Source organism: Heteronotia binoei, chromosome 13 (genome assembly GCF_032191835.1).
Source record: "Heteronotia binoei isolate CCM8104 ecotype False Entrance Well chromosome 13, APGP_CSIRO_Hbin_v1, whole genome shotgun sequence".
Taxonomy (NCBI): Eukaryota; Metazoa; Chordata; class Lepidosauria; order Squamata; family Gekkonidae; genus Heteronotia; species Heteronotia binoei.
Genome location: NC_083235.1, coordinates 66854255 through 66875006, shown reverse-complemented (window position 1 = coordinate 66875006; position 20752 = coordinate 66854255). Strand labels below are relative to the sequence as shown.

The 20752-nt window shown below is 45.9% G+C and overlaps 1 protein-coding gene across 1 annotated transcript; it reads right to left on the bottom strand.

The window, feature by feature from the left end:
* Positions 1-1222: 1222 nt before the first annotated feature.
* Positions 1223-18487, bottom strand: OTOP3 (otopetrin 3). The gene is made up of 6 exons (XM_060253181.1): positions 18036-18487; positions 12783-12919; positions 11321-11379; positions 9433-9551; positions 6697-7610; positions 1223-1486 (listed from the first exon to the last, which is right to left on the bottom strand). Exons 1-6 carry the CDS (start codon positions 18430-18432, stop codon positions 1316-1318), a joined length of 1797 nt encoding a protein of 598 aa, XP_060109164.1. The 5' UTR covers positions 18433-18487; the 3' UTR covers positions 1223-1315.
* Positions 18488-20752: the final 2265 nt, after the last annotated feature.

Below are 20752 nucleotides of genomic sequence, written 5' to 3'. Positions count from 1 at the left end.
TCAGGGTGAAGTCTTTCACATAACCTCCAACAGATCCTTTTAACTGGAGATGCTGGGGATTGAACCGGGGACCTTCTGCATGCCAAGCAGATGCTTGGCAGTTGAGCTACAGCCCCTTCTTCAGAGATGTTGTGGCTCTCGCAAGGTCCTGCAAACTTTCTAAAGCGCTCATTAGGGTTTGTAGAATCTTTCGGGATCAAGTGCCGTGTTCTACTGGAGAAAGTTTTCCTTCCAGACGTTTCGTTCTCAGCTGCGGAGAACATCCTCAGTGACGTTGCAGCCGGAGCAGGCGCTCTGACCTTCTTGGCTGCTGTGCATTGAGTGCATTTCTAAAGCGCTGTTTGTTTTAAAAATACAACAACTGAATAGATCTCAGAGGTGGAATTATGACCTTCCCTTCTTTCCACTGCCTTGAAGAAAATTGGTACTATTTCTTAGTGGGGTTTTTTTTGTTTCTGGTTGATGCTGAGATTCTATCCAAGCCTTCCTGAAGGTTATTTCTCATATTATTTTTGAAAGACATAATATTGGGTAGATTCAGCCACGTTGGTCTGAAGCAACGGAACAAAGTGGCCCCTTTAAGACCACTGAAGTGTAATTCTGGGTATCTGAAGAAGTGTGCGTGCACATAAAAGCTTATACCCAGAATGAGACTTTGTTGGTCTTAAAGGTGCCGCTGGTCTCAAACTTTGTTCTATTTTATTGGGTAGTTAGACCCATGCCTAAAGATCCACGAAAGCATCAAGTTGCATGCCTGATGAGGCCACTTAACAGAGTAAGATACCAACAGACTTTCTGGAAATGGTGTATCTTAGGAGAGACATACGTTTTAATGATTCTTTGGGCATGATTGGTTTCCCCAAAGAAATATATGAAGTGTCTCTAAGTAATACGCTTCTTAGTTTCTGTGTGATAGCCACGCATCCGGAGCTTTAGCATTACTCACGGTGGGTGATAATTTTTATTCTATTACTGTGGTACCCAAGTTAGCTTCCACGTCTTCTGACCCTTCTGCTTTAAGGTCAGCAGTTATTTAGCATCGTAATAATTAGACATTGTGATGTATGCAAAATGACACAATCCTATAATAATGAAGTGCTACAGGGTGAGTGCATTTCTACTAAACAGGCTGTTTACCAGCAAGCTTTGGTCTTATTTTTTTTACTGGAATAAAATGTACAAAACAAGATAATAAACCCTCCCCTGTGAAAGCCCTCAGAAAGTAATGCCCCTTGGGACTATCTAAAGTGCTAGCCTTGGATCGGTCTGTTCAGTATTTTACTGTGATGTCTGTATACGAAGAACTGAGTTTGATTCACGCTGACCGATACACCTCCAGAAGATCTCCAACTGAATGCATTCTGTAGAACACACCCAAGGGCAGCCCAAAATTGACGATAGCAAACCAGGTGGAGTAGCCATAAAATGATTTTTCTAATCCATTCTCAAACTCTGGATGTGCTCCAAAGGATGGCATGATCCATAGCTAGAAAGGGTTGTGGAAAAGAGAGCAGGAATTAGAGGGTTATTGTTTTGTTTTAATTAAGTGGCTCTTTAAAAAAAAAAAAAGACTGTAACTGTAATGTTGCCTTACTCTAGGACTCTGTTTTTTTAGTTTGCCCTTTCCGTTGTCTTGAAAATGGTTACCCATTTGCTAAATCCATCAATCCATTTCTGATCCTCATTCCGTTCCATATTAAGGAATGTCATGGCAGTCACCCCCCCCCCCCCCCCACTCCAAACCTGTTTTCAGATATTTGATTTTAGCACTTTAACTGCATGCGTGACATTGGTCACCATTTTGGGTAAATGTGGCAACATTTATTTGCCATGTACATGCAGCTTTGGTATGTGCAAACTGAACCCCAAATTTTTCAGGGAAGCATGTTTGCATTTACCAAAGCTGTATGTATATAGAAAATATGTGGATTTCCCCATTCATACTAAAAGGTGACCAATTACCATGCCTATTGGGAGGGTTGAACATAGCACATGCTCCCCATTATGCATGGTCAGGCACCAAAATTCAAGTCTATAAAAGGACTATAATCTCCGATAGATATGACTTGTCTGATGTTGCTTCTGTTGCTAGCCCCCCCACTTTCTTTCTATAAATTCCATTCAACACCATTAGTTTCCACAGTTGGTTCTTCTGTCTCTCCCCCCTCCCCCCCAATGCATACATAAATTTTAGATTATCTTCCCCTACAGCATCTGACCATGCCAGCATTCCCGGGGCTTGAACTAAAGGCTAGAGCACCATTAAGAAGAGTTGTTTTTATACCCCACCTTTCTACTACCCAAAGGAGTCTCAAAGCAGCTTACAATCACCTCTCCTTTGTCTCACCACAACAGAACCCTGTGAAGTTAGGTGGGGCTGAGAGAACTGTAGCTGACCCAAGATCACCGAGCTGGCTTCATGTGTAGGAGTGGGGATTCATACCCAGCTCTCCAGAGTAGAATCTGCGGCTCTTAACTACTATACCACACTGGCTCTAGTATGCATGGGGAGCAAGATAAGGCCAAAAGACACCTACTCTTTGTCAATTTGTGTCCAGCCCATGCTTTCTGGTAGCTGCAGTTGATGATGTCCATCTCCTGCCAAATTCCTCTTTCAGTTTTTTCCACCCTTTCCCCCCTTTTTTCTCAACCTTTCGTAGCCTGTTTCTAGTACCCAGCTTGCTGGGGGGGAAAACTGTAGATCACTGGGGAAGGCAATGGCAAACCACCCCGTAAAAAGTCTGCTGTGAAAATGTCATGAAAGCAACGTCACCCCAGAGTCAGAAACAACTGGTGCTTGCACAGGGGACCTTTCCTTTCCTTTCCTTTCCTTTCCTTTCCTTTCCTTTCCTTTCCTTTCCTTTCCTTTCCTTTCCTTTTCCTTTCCTTTCCTTTTCCTTTCCTTCTTCCTTCCTTTTCCTTTCCTTTCCTTCTTTCCTTTCCTTTCCTTTTTCCTTTCCTTTCCTTTCCTTTTTTCCTTTCCTTTCCTTTCCCTTTCCCCTTTCCCCTTTCCCCTTTCCCCTTTTCCCCTTTCCCTCTTTCCCCTTTCCCCTTTCCCCTTTTCCCCTTTCCCCTTCCCCCTTCCCTTTCCCCCTTTCCCTTTCCCCTTTCCCCCCTTTTCCCCTTTCCCCTTCCCCTTCCCCTTCCCTTCTAGTGTGTTGTAGGTATTTCCCACAAAGGGACATGTATGTGTAGTTTTCAAAGATATCAGGTTTTCACGGCTGGTAACATAATTAGGGTTTGTAGAATATTTCGGGCTCAAGTGCCGTGTTCTACTGGAGAAAGTTTTTCTTCCAGACGTTTCGTTCTCGGCTACGGAGAACATTTCGTTCTCGGCTACACCACTGAGGATGTTCTCCATAGCTGAGAAAGAAAAAACTTTCTCCAGTAGAACACGCACTTGAGCCCGAAAGATTCTACAAACCCTAATTATGTGTAGTTTGTTGATTCAGCTGCCAATACAGCCCAGGGGCAAGTGGGCTTCCACAGCTTCCACATGCAAGGTTTTTCTATAGTTTCTCTACCTGCATCCTCCAGTAGCTCCCATTTCCCGCCCCCCTGCACTAATAGGGCTTTTTCAGTTTAGATCAGCAGTTGGGTATAATTATGCTGCTATAATGTTATAACAACATGTATAACAGGCTCTGCAAATTATCAGCATTAATTTTTTTAAAAAGGTAGTCCCTTTCATTGCAAAGATATGCCTTTACCCTTATATCAGCACAATGAAAGGGTTTTTTTTTTTTTAAATGAAAGCTGGAAATTCTTACAATCTCTTACACATATTGTGATATTCAGTTGCGGATTTAAAAAAAAAAACCCTCAGAGGTGTGGGGAGGAAATTGGTGCCGCAGGGACAGGGGCAGGCAAAATGGCTGCCATGGGGGTGAGCCAGGAAAATATATTTTTCTACCCATAGAATAGTTATCCAGGCTTTGCTGCGATCTTTCCCAAAACATTGGAGCAATGCAGGTTCAGGAAAGACTGAGAAAACCGCAAGAGATGCGTGAATGCTTCACAATACTGCAAAGAACTAGGGGGGAAACCCCAATTCCCAACAGCATTGAATATGGGGCCACTAACCCATAGTCATGTTAGGGTTAAGACTGGGGAGACCCATGGTCAAATTCCCTCTTGCCATGAAACTTACTTGGGTGACTTGTGCCACTCGCTCTTGACCTAACCTACTTCACAGGATTATTATAAGGATAAACAAGAAGAGGAAAAAACCATGTATATGCTACTTCAAACTACTTGGACAAAGGGAAAGATAAACATGCACTACAAACACACACACACACACACACCCATCATTCAACCCACTTGCTCTCTCCAAATTTGGTTTCCCCAGTGTGCCAAATAGTGCTTTTTACATCAGAACTGGGGGGGGGGGCGGTTTGCTGAACCTTTTCTCTATGTACATGATCTGAATAGGGCACCACACATATGGGAATTGAGGAGAACCTGTAACTTGTGTCTGACTGCTACACAGAACACAGGGTGGGGGCCCTGGATCTAATATGTGTATTCTGTAAACCAGGGGTGGCTAAACTGTGGCTTGGGAGCCACATGTGGCTTTTCCACATATATTCTGTGGCTCTTGAAGCCCACACCGCCCTGTTGGCCAGCTTAGAGAAGGCATTTGTCTCTTTGAATCACTTCTCCAAGCCAAGCTAGCTGGGAACTTGGAGAATGCATTTAAAGTTAAAATTGCTTTCTTTCCACCTCTCCCTCCCTCCCCTCCTATTTACTTTCCTCCCTCTCTGTCTTGTGGCTCTCAAACATTTGATGGTCATGTCTTGCGGCTCTCAGATATCTGACGTTCATTCTTTGTGGCTCTTAAGTTAAGCAAGTTTGGCCACCCATGCTATAAACGGACATTACTGCTGCCTTCTCCTTTGGAGGACTCTCCTTTCACTGCTGCTCAACATTCAGACTTTGTTATTGTGCTCGCCTTTGCAAATCCATGTTGCGGTAGATCATCCTGTATAGCTCATCTCTGTTGCGTGCGTGCCCTCTTGATCCTGTCCCTTTCTAAGTCTTCATTGCCATCTTCTCTGCCTTTATTAGTTCTTGCCACCACGTAATTAGTGTGTCGTTTTGTGCTGGCTCCTTCCTAGTACCACTCAAACATGCCACTTCCCTCCATTCTTGAAAAATACTCCTTAATAACATTCTCTCTCCAACTACCCCCCAGTATCACCTCTGCCCTTTGCCTCCAGACTCTTAGATCTTGTTTATTTGTGTCTGTGTAAATTTCCTTTCTTCTAGTTCCCTGCTTACTCTCCTACAATCTGCCATCCTCGGAGCTCCGCTGGAAACCTCACAACCAGAATGACTTGTTTTTCTTGACCTCCCCACTGCCTTTGATACCTCTGATCTCTACTCCTAGCTGTTTACATCCTATGTATTCATGAATGTCCTCAGCTGGTTCTCACTCATTCCTTGTTTTCACAGGAGGAAGCCCTTCTCTCTGTGTTCCATCTCTCTTTTGTGGTCCTGCAGGAATCTTTCCTTGGCTTTGTTTCCAAAGGCTTTCATTACTACATATATCGCTTATGATACTGTGCTCTGCCTCTCTGTCCCTAAACTTTTCCCCTCCTTCACTCTGCATCTCTAATTGTTTGTCTGCTATTTCTGTTCAGATGTCTTCTTCATACAGAATATGCTCAGGGCTGAATCTCACAAGTCCTTGCGCATTTCCCATATCCATTGTTATGTCTATCCCGTATAAGAGACATGAGGTTTGGATTGGGTTTTTTGGATAATTCTTTCCCCATACCCAATCTGCTGCTAAGCTCTGTTGCTTCTTCCTTTAGAAGAAGAAGAAGAAGATATTGGATTTATATCCCGCCCTCCACTCCGAAGAGTCTCAGAGTGGCTCACAATCTCCTTTATCTCCCTCCCCCACAACAGACACCCTGTGAGGTGAGTGGGGCTGGAGAGGGCTCTCACAGCAGCTGCCCTTTCAAGGACAACCTCTGCCAGAGCTATGGTTGACCCAAGGCCATGCTAGCAGGTTCCAGTGTAGGAGTGGGGAATCAAACCCGGCTCTCCCAGATAAGAGTCCGCACATTTGACCACTACACCAAACTGGCTTTAAAAGACAGCCCTTTCTATTGGTCTCCTTTGGAAGAAATCTGTCTCCTCCGCTCCTCTCCTCTCTTGACTTGGCCACTGAAGCCTCCTGCCTGGTTTTCTATTGTCACATATCAGCCTCCTTCCCCCGCACCCCTGTCCAATACTCAGCTACCAGAATCAGTCATATCATCGTTCGGAGTATGCATTGCTCTTCCTTAAATCCTACACTGGCTTCCTGTCTACTTTCTTTTGACATCTGATGCATCCCTACTCATGAGCTTTGTTCTTTCAGCTCCATCGCTCTCAGCCGTCTGAAAATCTCTGGCTCCCTCAAATAACACTATCCTTGCCCCTTTGCCTCTTTTGCCTGGAACTGCCTCCCGGAACAATTGTATAATACCAAAGCCACTCCTCAAAGCCTCACTTTTCCCATGAAGCATTTGGAGCAATCTCTTCGCTCCCATCCACAAGGCCCGGTGTAACTAACCCTACGGTACATGTAATGAAGAAACTCAAATGCTTCCCTGATAATATCCCTGCCTCCCCGTGTCATCTTTTTTTGTATTATTCAGACATACTTCCCACCAATATCTCTATGTGCACTTAATTTCTTACTATGATGTTGCACATGATTAAGAAGCTGGAGATCTCCTGCAGAGCTTTCCTTTTCCAGTTCTGAACATAGGCCTGGGAAGCTTTTCTGAACTCTTGTTTTATCTCTAGGCTATGCGCTTTTGAAGCGCTATCTTCGCATTGGTCTCCTCCTTTTGCTTCCTTCTCGTCAGCTGTTGGTGGGGTAGATTCTCGACTGCTGCGTGAGGTGATAATCTGCTCACCGGGTGGGCTCTGGGTTGAGGTGGGCCCATTCCTGACATGTCGGTTACGGCTGGAGACTTCATCTACCACCAGTGGCTGCCTATGCAGCCCCTCAATGATGAAGATATTCTGGGTGATGTGCTGAATAATAAGGCACACTGAATAGGCTAGGATAATGCTGTTCAACAGACCCTTTGGGTTCACGGCCACGATGGCTACAATGGAAAAATACGAGATGCCAATCTGGCCCAGAGCTGCTCCCATAAGCAAGATCACATCAAGGCTCCGTGTTGGGTTTTTCAGGGTGTCCAGCTCCCTCTCTTCTAGACCATGTACAATAGTTCCAGCCAGGGCCGCTACCGTCATCAAAGGCAGCAAAGTGATGTAGTAAGAATAATAGAGAATGAAAACATGATAGCTTGGGGAGGAACTGGTGACTTGGATCTGATACACTAGGAAAATACAGATGCCAATGATTACTGCAGAGATGCCGAGGAGAGGCCCAAAAACTAAGCCGCGGATTTCGAATTGAGGCTTAGAACGAGCAGCATGGTGTTGAGCGATGCGCCGACCCACATTCTTCCACATGACGTAAAGCATGGAACAGGAGATCAAGCAGTATTCTGTGTTGAAGGGATACAGCAAAATATATCCTTTCTGGAAGACCTTGCATACTGTTGTGTTAGGACACTTGCAGGAGCTGGTCCTGTTTCCTGGAGCAAAACAGTGAACATGGCAGGATCGTAAAGAAGAAGAAGATATTGGATTTATATCCCTCCCTCCACTCCGAAGAGTCTCAGAGCGGCTCACAATCTCCTTTCCCATTCTCCCCCGCAACAGACACCCTGTGAAGTGGGTGGGGCTGGAGAGGGCTCTCACAGCAGCTGCCCTTTCAAGGACAAAGCCTCCGAGCGACCTACAATCTCCATCCCCTTCCTCCCCCACAACAGACACCCTGTGAGGTAGATGAAGATATTGGATTTATATCCCGCCCTCCACTCCGAAGAGTCTCAGAGTGGCTCACAATCTCCTTTCTCTTCCTCCCCCACAACAGACACCCTGTGAGGTAGATGAAGATATTGGATTTATATCCCGCCCTCCACTCCGAAGAGTCTCAGAGCGGCTCACAATCTCCTTTCCCTTCCTCCCCCACAACAGACACCCTGTGAGGTAGATGAAGATATTGGATTTATATCCCGCCCTCCACTCCGAAGAGTCTCAGAGCGGCTCACAATCTCCTTTCCCTTCCTCCCCCTCAACAGACACCCTGTGAGGTAGATGAAGATATTGGATTTATATCCCGCCCTCCACTCCGAAGAGTCTCAGAGCGGCTCACAATCTCCTTTCCCTTCCTCCCCCACAACAGACACCCTGTGAGGTAGATGAAGATATTGGATTTATATCCCGCCCTCCACTCCGAAGAGTCTCAGAGCGGCTCACAATCTCCTTTCCCTTCCTCCCCCACAACAGACACCCTGTGAGGTAGATGAAGATATTGGATTTATATCCCACCCTCCACTCCGAAGAGTCTCAGAGCGGCTCACAATCTCCTTTCCCTTCCTCCCCCACAACAGACACCCTGTGAGGTAGATGAAGATATTGGATTTATATCCCGCCCTCCACTCCGAAGAGTCTCAGAGCGGCTCACAATCTCCTTTACCTTCCTCCCCCACAACAGACACCCTGTGAGGTAGATGAAGATATTGGATTTATATCTTGCCCTCCACTCCGAAGAGTCTCAGAGCGGCTCACAATCTTTATCTTCCTCCCCCACAACAGTCACCTTGTGAGGTGGGTGGGGCTGGAGAGGGCTCTCACTGCAGCTGCCCTTTCAAGGACAACCTCTGCCAGAGCTACGGCTGACCCAAGGCCATACTAGCCGGTGCAAGTGGAGGAGTGGGGAATCAAACCTGGTTCTCCCAGATAAGGGTCCGCACATTTAACCACTACACCAAACTGGCTCTCCACCAAACTGGTATTATGCTGATGCCAAAAGGAAAATTCTATGTGCAGAAAATGTGCAGAAAAAAACTCATTTTCTTGGCACTAATCACAGTTTGGAAGTGGCAAAAACCTATTCCTAACCATGACCCCTATCAAATATTGTCTAACAGTTGGTACTTCTTTAGCTAGAACTTATCTCCTTTGCATTTAATGCTGACATTTTGAGGATTCCAGGACAAGCGTAGACCATGGATTGTATTATGCTGATGCCGGAACGCGCTTTGTGGAATCCTGACCAAGGTTGAGTTACTCAGATTTCCTTCCTCTTCCACTTACTATGTTATAGGGTTGGGAAGGGAGCATACAGGGGGAAATAATTTAGGCCTATAACAGATGTCCTGCATTGCAAACGCATGTTTCGCTGCTACACAAAAATCTCCTTTGAAATTTGCTTCTCTACTATTGACTTCCATTGCCTGGGTTAGCCCCTTGTGATGGTGAAAACACCACATCCAGAAGTGGAAATGTACATGGATTGGGGCAAGTTCTCCTTTGTGTTAATCTTGCACATCCTCCATCTTGTCCACTTACCTTCAAATGCCCGCACAAGTTTGTTAAGTTCTGAATCAATTTCCCTATGAACGGAATCATTGGTCACTGCTAAGAGCCATAGCAGAAGATTAGTGGCCATGGTAAGCATCAGCCCACATCTGTCAAAGAAGAAATGTGTATTTATATTTTATTGTGGTGGGGTAGTAGTCTTTGTTAGCCTATTATTGGAATGTCAGTTTTTAGTCCTTCTGATTTGGTTTTCCATGCAGTTTTTAGGAGGAAGTCAGCATGTTGGCAACAAATTGAGAACCACTGGTGAAAAATGGTTGTCCTGGTTGCACTTTCTTTAGCACAGAATGGACACAGAAGTTGTTCTTAACTTTGTCTTACTACAACACTGTCACCAGCATATTAGTAAACGATGTTGTCATAGAGCTGATTACTACTTACAGAGTAACTAGGGTGGAAGGCACCCCACTATCTCATATTTTTACATTTTTATTCCGTTGCCAAGGAAGATCAACAAAAAAGTGAAGGAACCCAGTTCTATGATCATACTCACCAAGTAATAATTTTGGTGCTGGGTGCAAAATTTAGCCTCTTAACTATTTCAAGCTTGATTTTTTTTTTTTTTTTTTAAAGAAACCCTTAACATCAGAAGGCTTGATCCAGAGAAAGGACATTTTGCTGTTTGCACAAGGATCCCTGATCTTTGTGGCTCTTTTCTCCCCCAAGAGCCATTTCTGATCAGGGTCTGTGCAGGTCAGGAGGCTGCAGTGAGGAAGGAGAAGGGGACAAAATTGTTTCTCCCAGCCTCACGCATGAATGGGTCTCTACTGATCGAAGAGATTGCACCCCTTTCTACATAAACACTGCAGCCCCCTGACCTGCAGGTCTGTTACCATACTCTCTGTGGGTCTTGCAGCCTCAGGAAGCTTTTAAAGGGTTGGAATGGTAGGAGACCCAAGACCATCAGCACTTTCTTCTGACGGAATTGTGGTTGTTTCGTGAAAGCTTATGCTACAATAAAATTTGTTAGCCTTAAAGGTGCTACGGGACTCTTCACTATCCTTAGCTTTTGTATCTGCATTCGCTGATTAATAGTGTGCTTTTTATAAGGGTTACTGAAGTTCAGTAAATTTGATAACACAAGGGGAAAGGAGAGTTCCAGTTCTTTCCAGACCCTGTTCACCATGAGCGTTTTCGCACTGACCTTACTCCGGAGCGACGTCCCTTTTCACCGCGCAGCGTCTGCGCGGATTTTGCACTAATTGCTCCGCAGAACCCGGAAGAGCCGCAAAGTCCCGCGGCTTTTGCGTTGCAAATGTAAACCGCCAAAAACCAGTTTACATTTGCAATGCAAAAGCCGCGGGACTTTGCGGCTCTTCCGGGTTCTGCGGAGCAATTAGTGCGAAATCCGCGCAGACACTGCGCAGTGAAGAGAGATGTCGCTCCGGAGTAAGGTCACTGCGAAAACGCTCCATGTCTCATACACCCACTATCTCGCTTCAACTCCCAACAGCTGCAGTAAGGAATGAGATGGCAGGAAAAAAGGGCAGAAAATTCTTCCACAAATGCAGAATGCTACTTTCCCCCATATGAGAAAGCAAGCATCTTTAGGGATACCACAAAGGAGAGGCTGAACAAATACTTGGTAAGCCTAGCCATAGAAAGCAAGCCTTCCCCTTTCAATCTCTGCCCATCCCACTTCTGGTTTTTTGTTCCTCTGCTGTATATGTCACCACTCTGCAGAGATTAGGTGGGTGGCCAGTAGGTACATGGCCTTTTCAATGGTAGCACCAAGATTGTAGAAGTTCGTCCCCAAGGAGCTCTGCCTCCAATTAAAATATGGTCCGTGCGAGAACCTACAAAGGCAAGGAAACATAGCATGGGATTCTAGTCAGTCTATTATAGACAGTTTTCCTACCTGGTGAGGTTGTGTTGAACCTGGGTACAGTCTTTTGCATGATGCCATATAAAATAAGTCTGAAATCAACAACAGTGGTTTTTAAAGGTTATGATATAAGCTTAGTAATAGTTTGTACTATTAAGTAATAATACCTTCTGCTCAAGGAGAATGTCATTTTCCCCATCCTCCCCCTTTGTCCAAGTAACCTTTGGTGCGACTTTAAAACCTGTTTTGCATCTGGCACCATCTAATGAAGTCTGCAACAACATCCTGCATTCTATTTTAAGATCCTACATACTTCCCCCAAATTACTTATTTTTCTTTTCTGCCCCATCTCTCTGGCCTTTTTTCCCAGTACTGAAAATGCAGCCTAATGAAGGGGTTTGGTAGAACTTGAAAGCTCGCAAATGCATACTGCTCCCCGATACGTTTTTATTAGGATCAATCCAATGATCACGGCACATGTTTGCAGTTTTCTATGGACCGCAATGACTGCTGACAATCTCGGAATACTTACGGTGTTTAAAGTGCCCTGACCTGGATTGCCTAAGTTAGCCCAATCTCATCAGACCTTTCAAGCCAGGTCAGTGGCCCAGGTCACTATTTGGAGGGGATGTCACCAAGGGATACCAGGGTCAATATGCAGAGGCAGGCAATGGCAAGCCACCTCTGTACATCTCTTGCCTTGATACCCTACAGGGCTACCATAAATCAGCGGTGGCCTGACAGTACTTTCCTCCTCCACCACCCCAGTGTTCCTCGCTCGCTTCATAAGGCTGCTGTAAAGGCTATGTGAAGACAAGTAAAGGCTGAAATTGGAACACCCCTGTAAAGTGGGCCAGTATTGTTGTAGGTGGTAGGATTAAGCTGCATATGACTTGCCTAAGGCCACCTACGTAGAGCGATGGTGAGATTTGCACCAGGAGCCTCCTCCGCTACACCAATATAAAAGGTTTTGTCTTGTGAATAGGCCTGTCTGCTGTTGCTCTTGAGCAACAGAGAGTCCCTTCTTATGTTTTGTACTTGGGTACAACCTATATGGAGGATGCCAGGTTGCAATCTGGACATTCCCCCTGCATCTTTAAATTCAGTGCAGCACTGGGAAATGAAGCAGCCTTGGCTTCTACTGGGTGTGCATGCAAACATCCCCAGCCCTCCATCTCTGTTGTACAGCAGAATTGAAGTATTGCAACAGGCAGGGGACTAGGAAAGAAAGAACAAGTAGAAGAAACTCCAGGCGCTTTCCCCCTTATGAATATAAAGGTATGAAGGAAGTCTCCAGAAAACCCTCCGGGAAATCATAATCATATAATTGTACTCTTAATTGTAATGACCACATATGTTAAAAATGAAATGATAATATTGTTTAGGAATAACAAGCAACCAATGAGAACTACTCTTTGGTCAAAAGCAGATGCATCGCTTTCCTTTCTGTAGTGCAGATAAGAGGTTTGGCTGGAGCCAAAAGGGCATCTAATACCTGAATACAGATGAAGAGTATTTCTATGCAGGGAAACAGGATTTCCAGCTGGGATTTACACTGAAGGTGGATAATGTCGTATCCCATCCGGAACACATTCAGGAGGATGCTGCACACTCCAAACAGCATGAGAGATCCTGCATGGACAACACTCTTGTTAAAAGCAAATAGTAACAATAGAGGAGGCTGCAGTGTTTATGTATATTTTTTCTTTTTTTTTATATTGGATTTATATCCCGACCTCCACTCCGAAGAGTCTCAGAGCGGCTCACAATCTCCTTTCCCTTTCTCCCCCACAACAGACACCTTGTGAGGTGGGTGGGGCTGGAGAGGGCTCTCACAGCAGCTGCCCTTTCAAGGACAACCTCTGCCAGAGCTATGGCTGACCCAAGGCCATTCCAGCAGCTGCAGGTGGAGGAGTGGGGAATCAAACCCGGTTCTCCCAGATAAGAGTCCGCACACTTAACCACTACACCAAACTGGCTCTCCGGGGAGGGGGGTTTGCACAACCCAAAAAGAAATTCAACAAATAGATTTTTGATTGTTCTCAACATTTGCAGCAATGAATTAGTCTGCACTAGTCTTTACATGCAATAAAAAGCCACCACTTCATGACTTTTTTTTTTTTTTAACACACCCTACTCAGTCTTAAAGTTTGCTGGGATCAGCATTACTGCAAATGTTCACCCACAAAATCAGCCTTCTGAACCCTGATGTCTTCGGAATGGAGTCTCAGCCACAGTATTAGGCTACAGAAAGACACTTCGGCTTTAAACCGTTGAAATATGATATTGGGTAGGGCTGTGAAATTCAGAAGTGGCAGGACAACACGTATTTCCTAGAATCTTCCTCAAGGGAGGAGATACTGGACTGGGTCCAGAGTAAAGTTTCCCATAATGGGAGGGAAGATGCCATTGCTGCCAATTTCCCTATTCTTTTTGCAGGCTCCCAACTGGCCTTTCATGCCATTTGTGTCCCTCAGGAGCAGCATTTCAGGGAGTTGAATAGGCTGTGGGGGGCATGGGGGGGGCTCAGAAAGTTTTTCTTCTGCTGATAGAAGTGCATTCTGTCAGTGGGAAACAGTCTGGAGCCAACCCACAAGCTGCTATTAAGAGCAGAGCTAATCTAGGAAGCTCCCTTGCCAGTTTGTTGACACGCAGACCGATTTCGCACTCACCTTATGCTGCACTAGGCTTCCCAACCCTCCCGCCCTGGCGGGAGACCCCAGGATTTCCAGCCTCTTCCCCAGCTCTCCAAAAAAACGGAAGCGGGGGGAGGGGGCGGAAATGGCGCCAAGGAGCGTGGCGAGCCGCCCCATCTCGGAGCAGGCGACGCCGCTGCGCTGCTGCCTCCTCTTCTCCGCTTCACTGTAGCTGCTCCTCCGAGATGGGCTCAGGCTGAGCACATCTCGGAGGAGCAGCTAAGATGAAGTGGAGAAGAGGCGGCAGCAGCGCAGCGGCATCGCCCGCTCCGCCTCTGAGGTAAAATCAGAGAAGGGGAGGGTGGAGGCAGGCCAGGAGCATGGCGAGCCGCGAATCTGGGTCCTTCAGCCTGAGCCCATCTCGGAGGATCAGCTACAGTGAAGCGGAGAAGAGGCGGCAGCAGCGCAGCGGCGTTGCCCGCTCCGCTCCACCTCTGAGGTGAAATCAGAGAAGGGGAGGGTGGAGGGAAGGAAGGCATTTAAATAGTTGTGAGGTCCCTTTAATTGTGATGGACAGAACTCCCTTTGGAGTTCAATTGTGCTTGTCACACCTTTGCTCCTGGCTCCACCCCAGTGTCTCCTGGCTCCACCCCCCAAAGTATCCTGGCTCCACCCCCGAAGTCCCCAGATATTTCTGGAATTGGACTTGGCAACCCTACGCTGCACTCACGTTCATCTTCTCAGCGCAGCTTCCTTCCGATTTCACACTATCTGCCCCGGGGTTGCAGCAAGCATTGGCATTTTCACACAGCAAACAGAAACCGCTAAAAAACAGTTTGTTTCCTTACGCAAAAATGCCGACACTTGCTGCAGGCCTGTGGCAGATAGTGTGAAATTGGAAGGAAGTCGCGCTGAGAAGACAAACGTGGGAGTGGCATAAGGCAAGTGCGAAACTGGTTGCAATTTGCAGCAGAGATAGACACCGATTTCCCACTAACCTTACACCGCTCTCACGCTCCTTTTCTCTGTGGGGCTTCTGTCAGATTTCACACTACCTGCCCCGGAGCTGCAACTAGCTTTGCCTTTGTCACGTGGCAAACAGAAACCGATTTTTAGAGGATCTTGTTTGCTGCGTGAAAATTGCAGCCGTAGGGCAGATAGGGTGAAATCCAACAGAAGCCCCGCAAAGAAGGGGAGAGTGAGGGCAGGCATAAGGCTAGCGGGAAATCGGTCAGAGAGAACTGTGGGCTGTGGCGCATGGAAAGTGGAAAGCTCCTTTTCAGGAAGAGATTTTCCCAAGGAGCGTGCTGCTGCTGCTTCCCCATCTCTTGCCTTCCAGCACAGTGCATTGATTTCATCTCCAAGCAAGAAATAGGTACTGGCTGACCGTAGGTAGTCACTTTATGGCAAGTCACTTTAGTATGCAAAGATAAAACTTTGCACAATAGATTACAAGCGCTAGGATGGGAATAGAAGGCTTTCTGACTGGGCACTGGCTCTTTTAATAGCTGCACAACAGAGAGAAATCCATTAGTGCAAGGCAGCAGCAACCATCATTTTATCAAAGATTTCAGGTTTTCACGGCTGGCAACATCATTAGGGTTTGTAGAATCTTTCGGGCTCAAGTGCCGTGTTCTACTGGAGAAAGTTTTCCTTCCAGACGTTTCGTTCTCAGCTGCGGAGAACATCCTCGGTGGCGTTGCAGCCGGAGCAGGCGCTCTGACCTTCTTGGCTGCTGTGCGTTGAGTGGGGCCAGGGCTGCTGGAGAGCTGCTATTTCTAGGCTATTTCCACAGAACAATCAGCACAGTCAACAACCATCTTCCTTATCTTCACACCCCTTCCAACCCTCCCAGCAATTAACACAGAACAATGGTCACATTCAACAGCCAGTTTCCTTATCACTACCCTTCCAGGAAGCCCCACCAAACAATGGGCACATCCACAAACCCTTTCATCACACCCCCTCCAGCCTAGAAATAGCAGCTCTCTAGCAGCCCTGGCCCCACTCAATGCACAGCAGCCAAGAAGGTCTGAGCGCCTGCTCCAGCTGCAACACCACTGAGGATGTTCTCTGCAGCTGAGAACGGAACGTCTGGAAAGAAAACTTTCTCCAGTAGAACACGGCACTTGAGCCCGAAAGATTCTACAAACCCTAACCATCATTTTGCCTGTCTGCTGCTGCTGCATCCATGTCTGCAGGGCTTTTTTGGTAAAAAAAAGCCCAGCAGGAACTCATATGCATATTAAGCCACACCCCTGACATCACCATTGTTTCACACAGGGCTTTTTTTGTAGAAAAGCCCAGCAGGAACTTATTTGCAAATCAAGCCACAGCCCCTAATGCCAAGCCAGCCGGAACTGTGTTCCCATGCATTCCTGCTCAAAAAAAGCCCTGCATGTCTGAATGACACTAGCAGAGAAGGTAGGCTTCAGAACAGGAGCTCCTGGAGGGGCAGGGGGCATGTCCATTGTTCTGTTTTTACTGCTTTTCTCTCCACCGTCCCTAAACTTGAATCAGATCCTAATGAGGTTTGAAAACTTGTATCTTGCTTGGTACAAGTTGACTTGTTGGGCAGGGCCAGCCCAGCTACAAACATTTTGAGAAGATGATGATGATACTGGATTTATAGCCCACCCTATACTCTGAATCTCAGAGCAGTCACAATCTCCTTTACCTCCTGCCCCCCCAACAGACACCCTGTGAGGTAGGTGGGGCTGAGAGAGCTCTTACAGCAGCTGCTCTTTCAAGAACAACTACCAGAGCTATGGCTGACCCAAGGCCATTCCAGCAGCTGCAAGTTGGGGAGTGGGGAATCAAACCCGGTTCTCCCAGATAAGAGTCCACACACTTAACCACCACACCGAACTGGCTCTCCAGTTAATCTATTTGGGGATATGCATTTGCTTTAAAGAGGTTCTGTGGAGTCCATTAAAAAAAAATCACACTTGTCCTGCTTTCAGACAGTGTGCCAGTACTGTGAATAGAGCTCTCTGTGGTTTTTATTCTCTCTAACAGTAGGGACATGGTGTACCAGTTCATACTGAGATCACAACAGAAGGGGAAGTAAGTGTAAGCTCCTTTCACATCATTTCCCCAACTTCAAATAGCCCCATGGAGCCTCTATTCGTCCTGCTGATGCAACTTTAGGAACACATCAATTCCCGTATATTTCCCCGATCTGACCACCCTAACCCCACCACCCCTATCCCCTGCTGGTTGCCAGGTGGGACCAGGCAACCGTGAATCACATGAGTCAGTGAGCTTCTACCATGACGTCTGGCACCAGGCCTGCCAAATAATTATTACCATCTTCACTCCTCTACTGTTGAGAATGCATGGTTTCATATTTCAGGGCCTCACTATTTTAGAATGTTGGCACCCCATATTAGCAAAGCTGTAAGGCTTAGATCTCAATGAAGATGGCCCACCTCAAGCCACCCAAAAAGGCACTGTTGGTCGATAAGCTCACTTGTTATGTACCAACTTAATGCATAGCCCTACCAATTCGTATGCACAGTAAGAAAACAGGTACTGTTAACTGTTAAGTACAGCATGGATGTTACTTGGATTCAGTATGTCAAGTACTCTTAGGGTTGCCAAGTCCAATTCAAGAAATACCTGGGGACTTTGGGAGTGGAGCCAGGAGACATTAAGGGTGGAACCAAAATCAAGGCTGTGACAAGCATAATTGAACCCCAAAGGGAGTTCTGGCCATCACATTGAAAGGGATGGCACACCTTTTCAATGCCTTCCTTCCATAGGAAATAATGAAAGATAGGAGCACCTTCTTTTGGGGCTCATAGAATTGGACCCCCTGGTCCAATCTTTTTGAAACTTGGGAGGTATTTTGGGGAGAGGCACTAGATGCTATACTGAAAATTTGGTGCCTCTACTCCAAAAAGCAGCCCTCCCCCCGAGCCCCAGATACCCACGGATCAATTCTCCATCATTTTCTATGGGAATAAATCTCCATAGGGAATAATAGAGTTCCCAGAAGACATTTCCCCTCCCTCCCCCCGCTTTCTGACGACCCTGAGGCGGGGGAAGGGCCTACAAACCGGGGGATCCCCTGCCCCCACCCGGGGATTGGCAACCCTAAGTACTCTTACCCTTAACCCAGATTGGCCCTGCGTGGGCATCCCGATACAAGACTGCATGCAGCTTCCGCCTGGTGAACAGTAAATAGTATGCTATCCAGCCTAAAGCCAGGATCTTGAGGATGGACAAGAAGATCCAAACGTCTCCCAGAGTAATGGCCACTTTGTTAAAAATCATACTGCAGATGAAGGCACTGCCTAGAAACACCACGTTCATAGCTAGGAGGCCTGAGAAAAGCTGCCCAGCTTTCTGGGCCTGCTTGTCCCTGCGCAAGAGGGAAGAACAGTGTCGGTGCAGCCAGGATTTCTCATAACGGATCTTCCAGGCCTCTGGTTGGGCAGGCGCCTCTGGCTGGTCTCCGGCTTCCTGAGGATGGCGTCTCTGCCACATGGCTGATTTGTGATCCATAGCTGAGTGGTTGTTCTGCTCGGCTGACTGATAGGAAGGAGAATTTGCTTTCAGTTCTCCTGCAACATTAAACAAAGAGGGGGGGGGGGAGGTTACAGACCAAGACGCGGCTGTTGGAGTAAATGACTTTTGCCTCCAGAGGGAAATGGAAGAGAACAGTAAGGTGGATTTGGAATCTCCCAGACCAAATCTGAATGTTTCAGAGCGAAACCCAAAGCAAGGTTTCTTCTGAACCAGCTCAGTCAATCTGCACCTATTTTTATTGCCGGGACCATTTGTATAGTTTTGCGTTTGCGGTGGTACTAACACATTTCAAGCTACCCCAAAAGTCAAATAAATCACCAAGGCTTGAAAGCATGTAGAGTAAGTGTCTCCAGGTTGCTGGCTCCTGGAGAGCAGAACAATGAAAAGATTGGCTTTAGGCTTTTGTTTTGTTGTTTTAAAAGAAGCTTTTTTTCTTTGTGTTGCATAACTGATAGCTTCATTTCTGGTACTCTTGCTAGCCCATGTCCTGTTTGTAGGACAGACTACAGTAACATGCAGGGAAGAAAGGAAAGGTCCCCTGTGCAAGCACCAGTCGTTTCCGACTCTGGGGCGACGTTGCTTTCACAACGTTTTCACGGCAGACTTTTTACGGGGTGGTTTGCCATTGTCTTCCCCAGTCATCTACGCTTCCCCCCCCACCAGCAACCAGGGTTCTCATTTTACCGACCTCGGAAGGATGGAGGACTGAGTCAACCTCGAGCCAGCTACCTGAAAACCCAGCTTCCGCCAGGGATCAAACTCAGGTCGTGAGCAGAGCTTAGGACTGCAGTACTGCAGCTATAACACTCTGAGCCACGGGGAGAGGGGGGGTGGAATTACTTGGGCAACCCCCTGACATAAAGAAATGGAGAAGGCAATAAAGTCAAAGCAGGAAAAAAAAATTGTATAGTCCCTCATTTGGTTTCAATGTATTAATGTAAAGCAAAAATAGAACATTAGAAATAATCATGAGTGTATTCTTTTGTTCTCTGAATTCTTTGTTTCTGTATTAAACATTCAATGCCAAAACATTTTGAAAAAAAAACCACCTTGTGGAAAAGTTACATTTAAAAATTGGGGGGGGGGGATCCTTTTGGATACCTGAAATTGTGTTTCCATCAAATAAAATGCTAATTATGATTGGCTGATATTTGTCATCTTAAAGTGAAATCAAATGGCATCTTTATGCTAATATAAATTTCAAACAAATTATTCTTGTTTCATTTTAGTATAAAGTATACTTTAAATATTTTTCTCAACGGGAATCTTAAAGACATTTTTTTGCAAAAGCTTTGGAGTTGTCAGAATTTATGTGCAACTGTGAAACTTTTGACTAAATTAAAAAGCCCCAAAACTAAACAGCACTTCTAACAAAATAGAGTGCAGATTTTTGTTTAAACGGAATCTTCATACAAATAAACTTTGAGAGTCCTCATTAAAAAAAAAAAAATCTAGCACAGGTTCCATAGAAGCTTCAACAGTTTTCCGTCTAGTATTACCAACCGGCAAACAGAGCTGCATTATAGGAGATCCTGCCATTTAACAGAACATGAATTTGGTAACATTGAAAAATCCTATCCACCATGAAAGAGAAGAACAGCCTTTTCCTAGGATTCATATACTAGGCAACAGTCCGAATGTGGGAAACCAAATAGTTATAACTATACAAATAGAAGACAGGAAACATTTGCTGAACAGCCCTTCTAACAGCAAGTTGCCATTATTGCAGAAGTACTTAAATCGCAAATATGCATAGATCGTGATAATATGGATATTCCCTGTATTATTTTAAAACAGCAGTGCCAAAGAGCTAACTTAACTTGTGAATGCCCATACTTGCCTGTACTCCCTTAGATTCTGGGTTTAGAAAGCTTTGATGCAGTTATCTATATTCTCCACTCAACTGTGGCCTCAAAATGGATTTACCAGTTTATTAAAGGCAGCCATCATAGCGTCAAAGAAAGTACCGTTTCAATACCACTACCATTCCTTTCTGTAGAGTGTGCTTTGTTATCTTTCTGAGTCTAAGATCTCCCGAATGCATTTCAAAGGTCAATCAAAATACACTGCCCACTTAGAATCAAGTGATCTGGAAAACAATGTCTCACAATCCTTTTGTGATCCTAGGGTTGCCAGCCTCCAGGTAGTGGCTGGGGATCTCCTTGGGATTACAACTCATCTCCAGGAGACAGCGATCAGTTCACCTGGAGAAAATGACTGCTTTGGAGACTTTACCACATTATACCATATTGAAGCTCCTCCCCTCCCTAAACCCCACCCTCTCCAGGCTCCACCC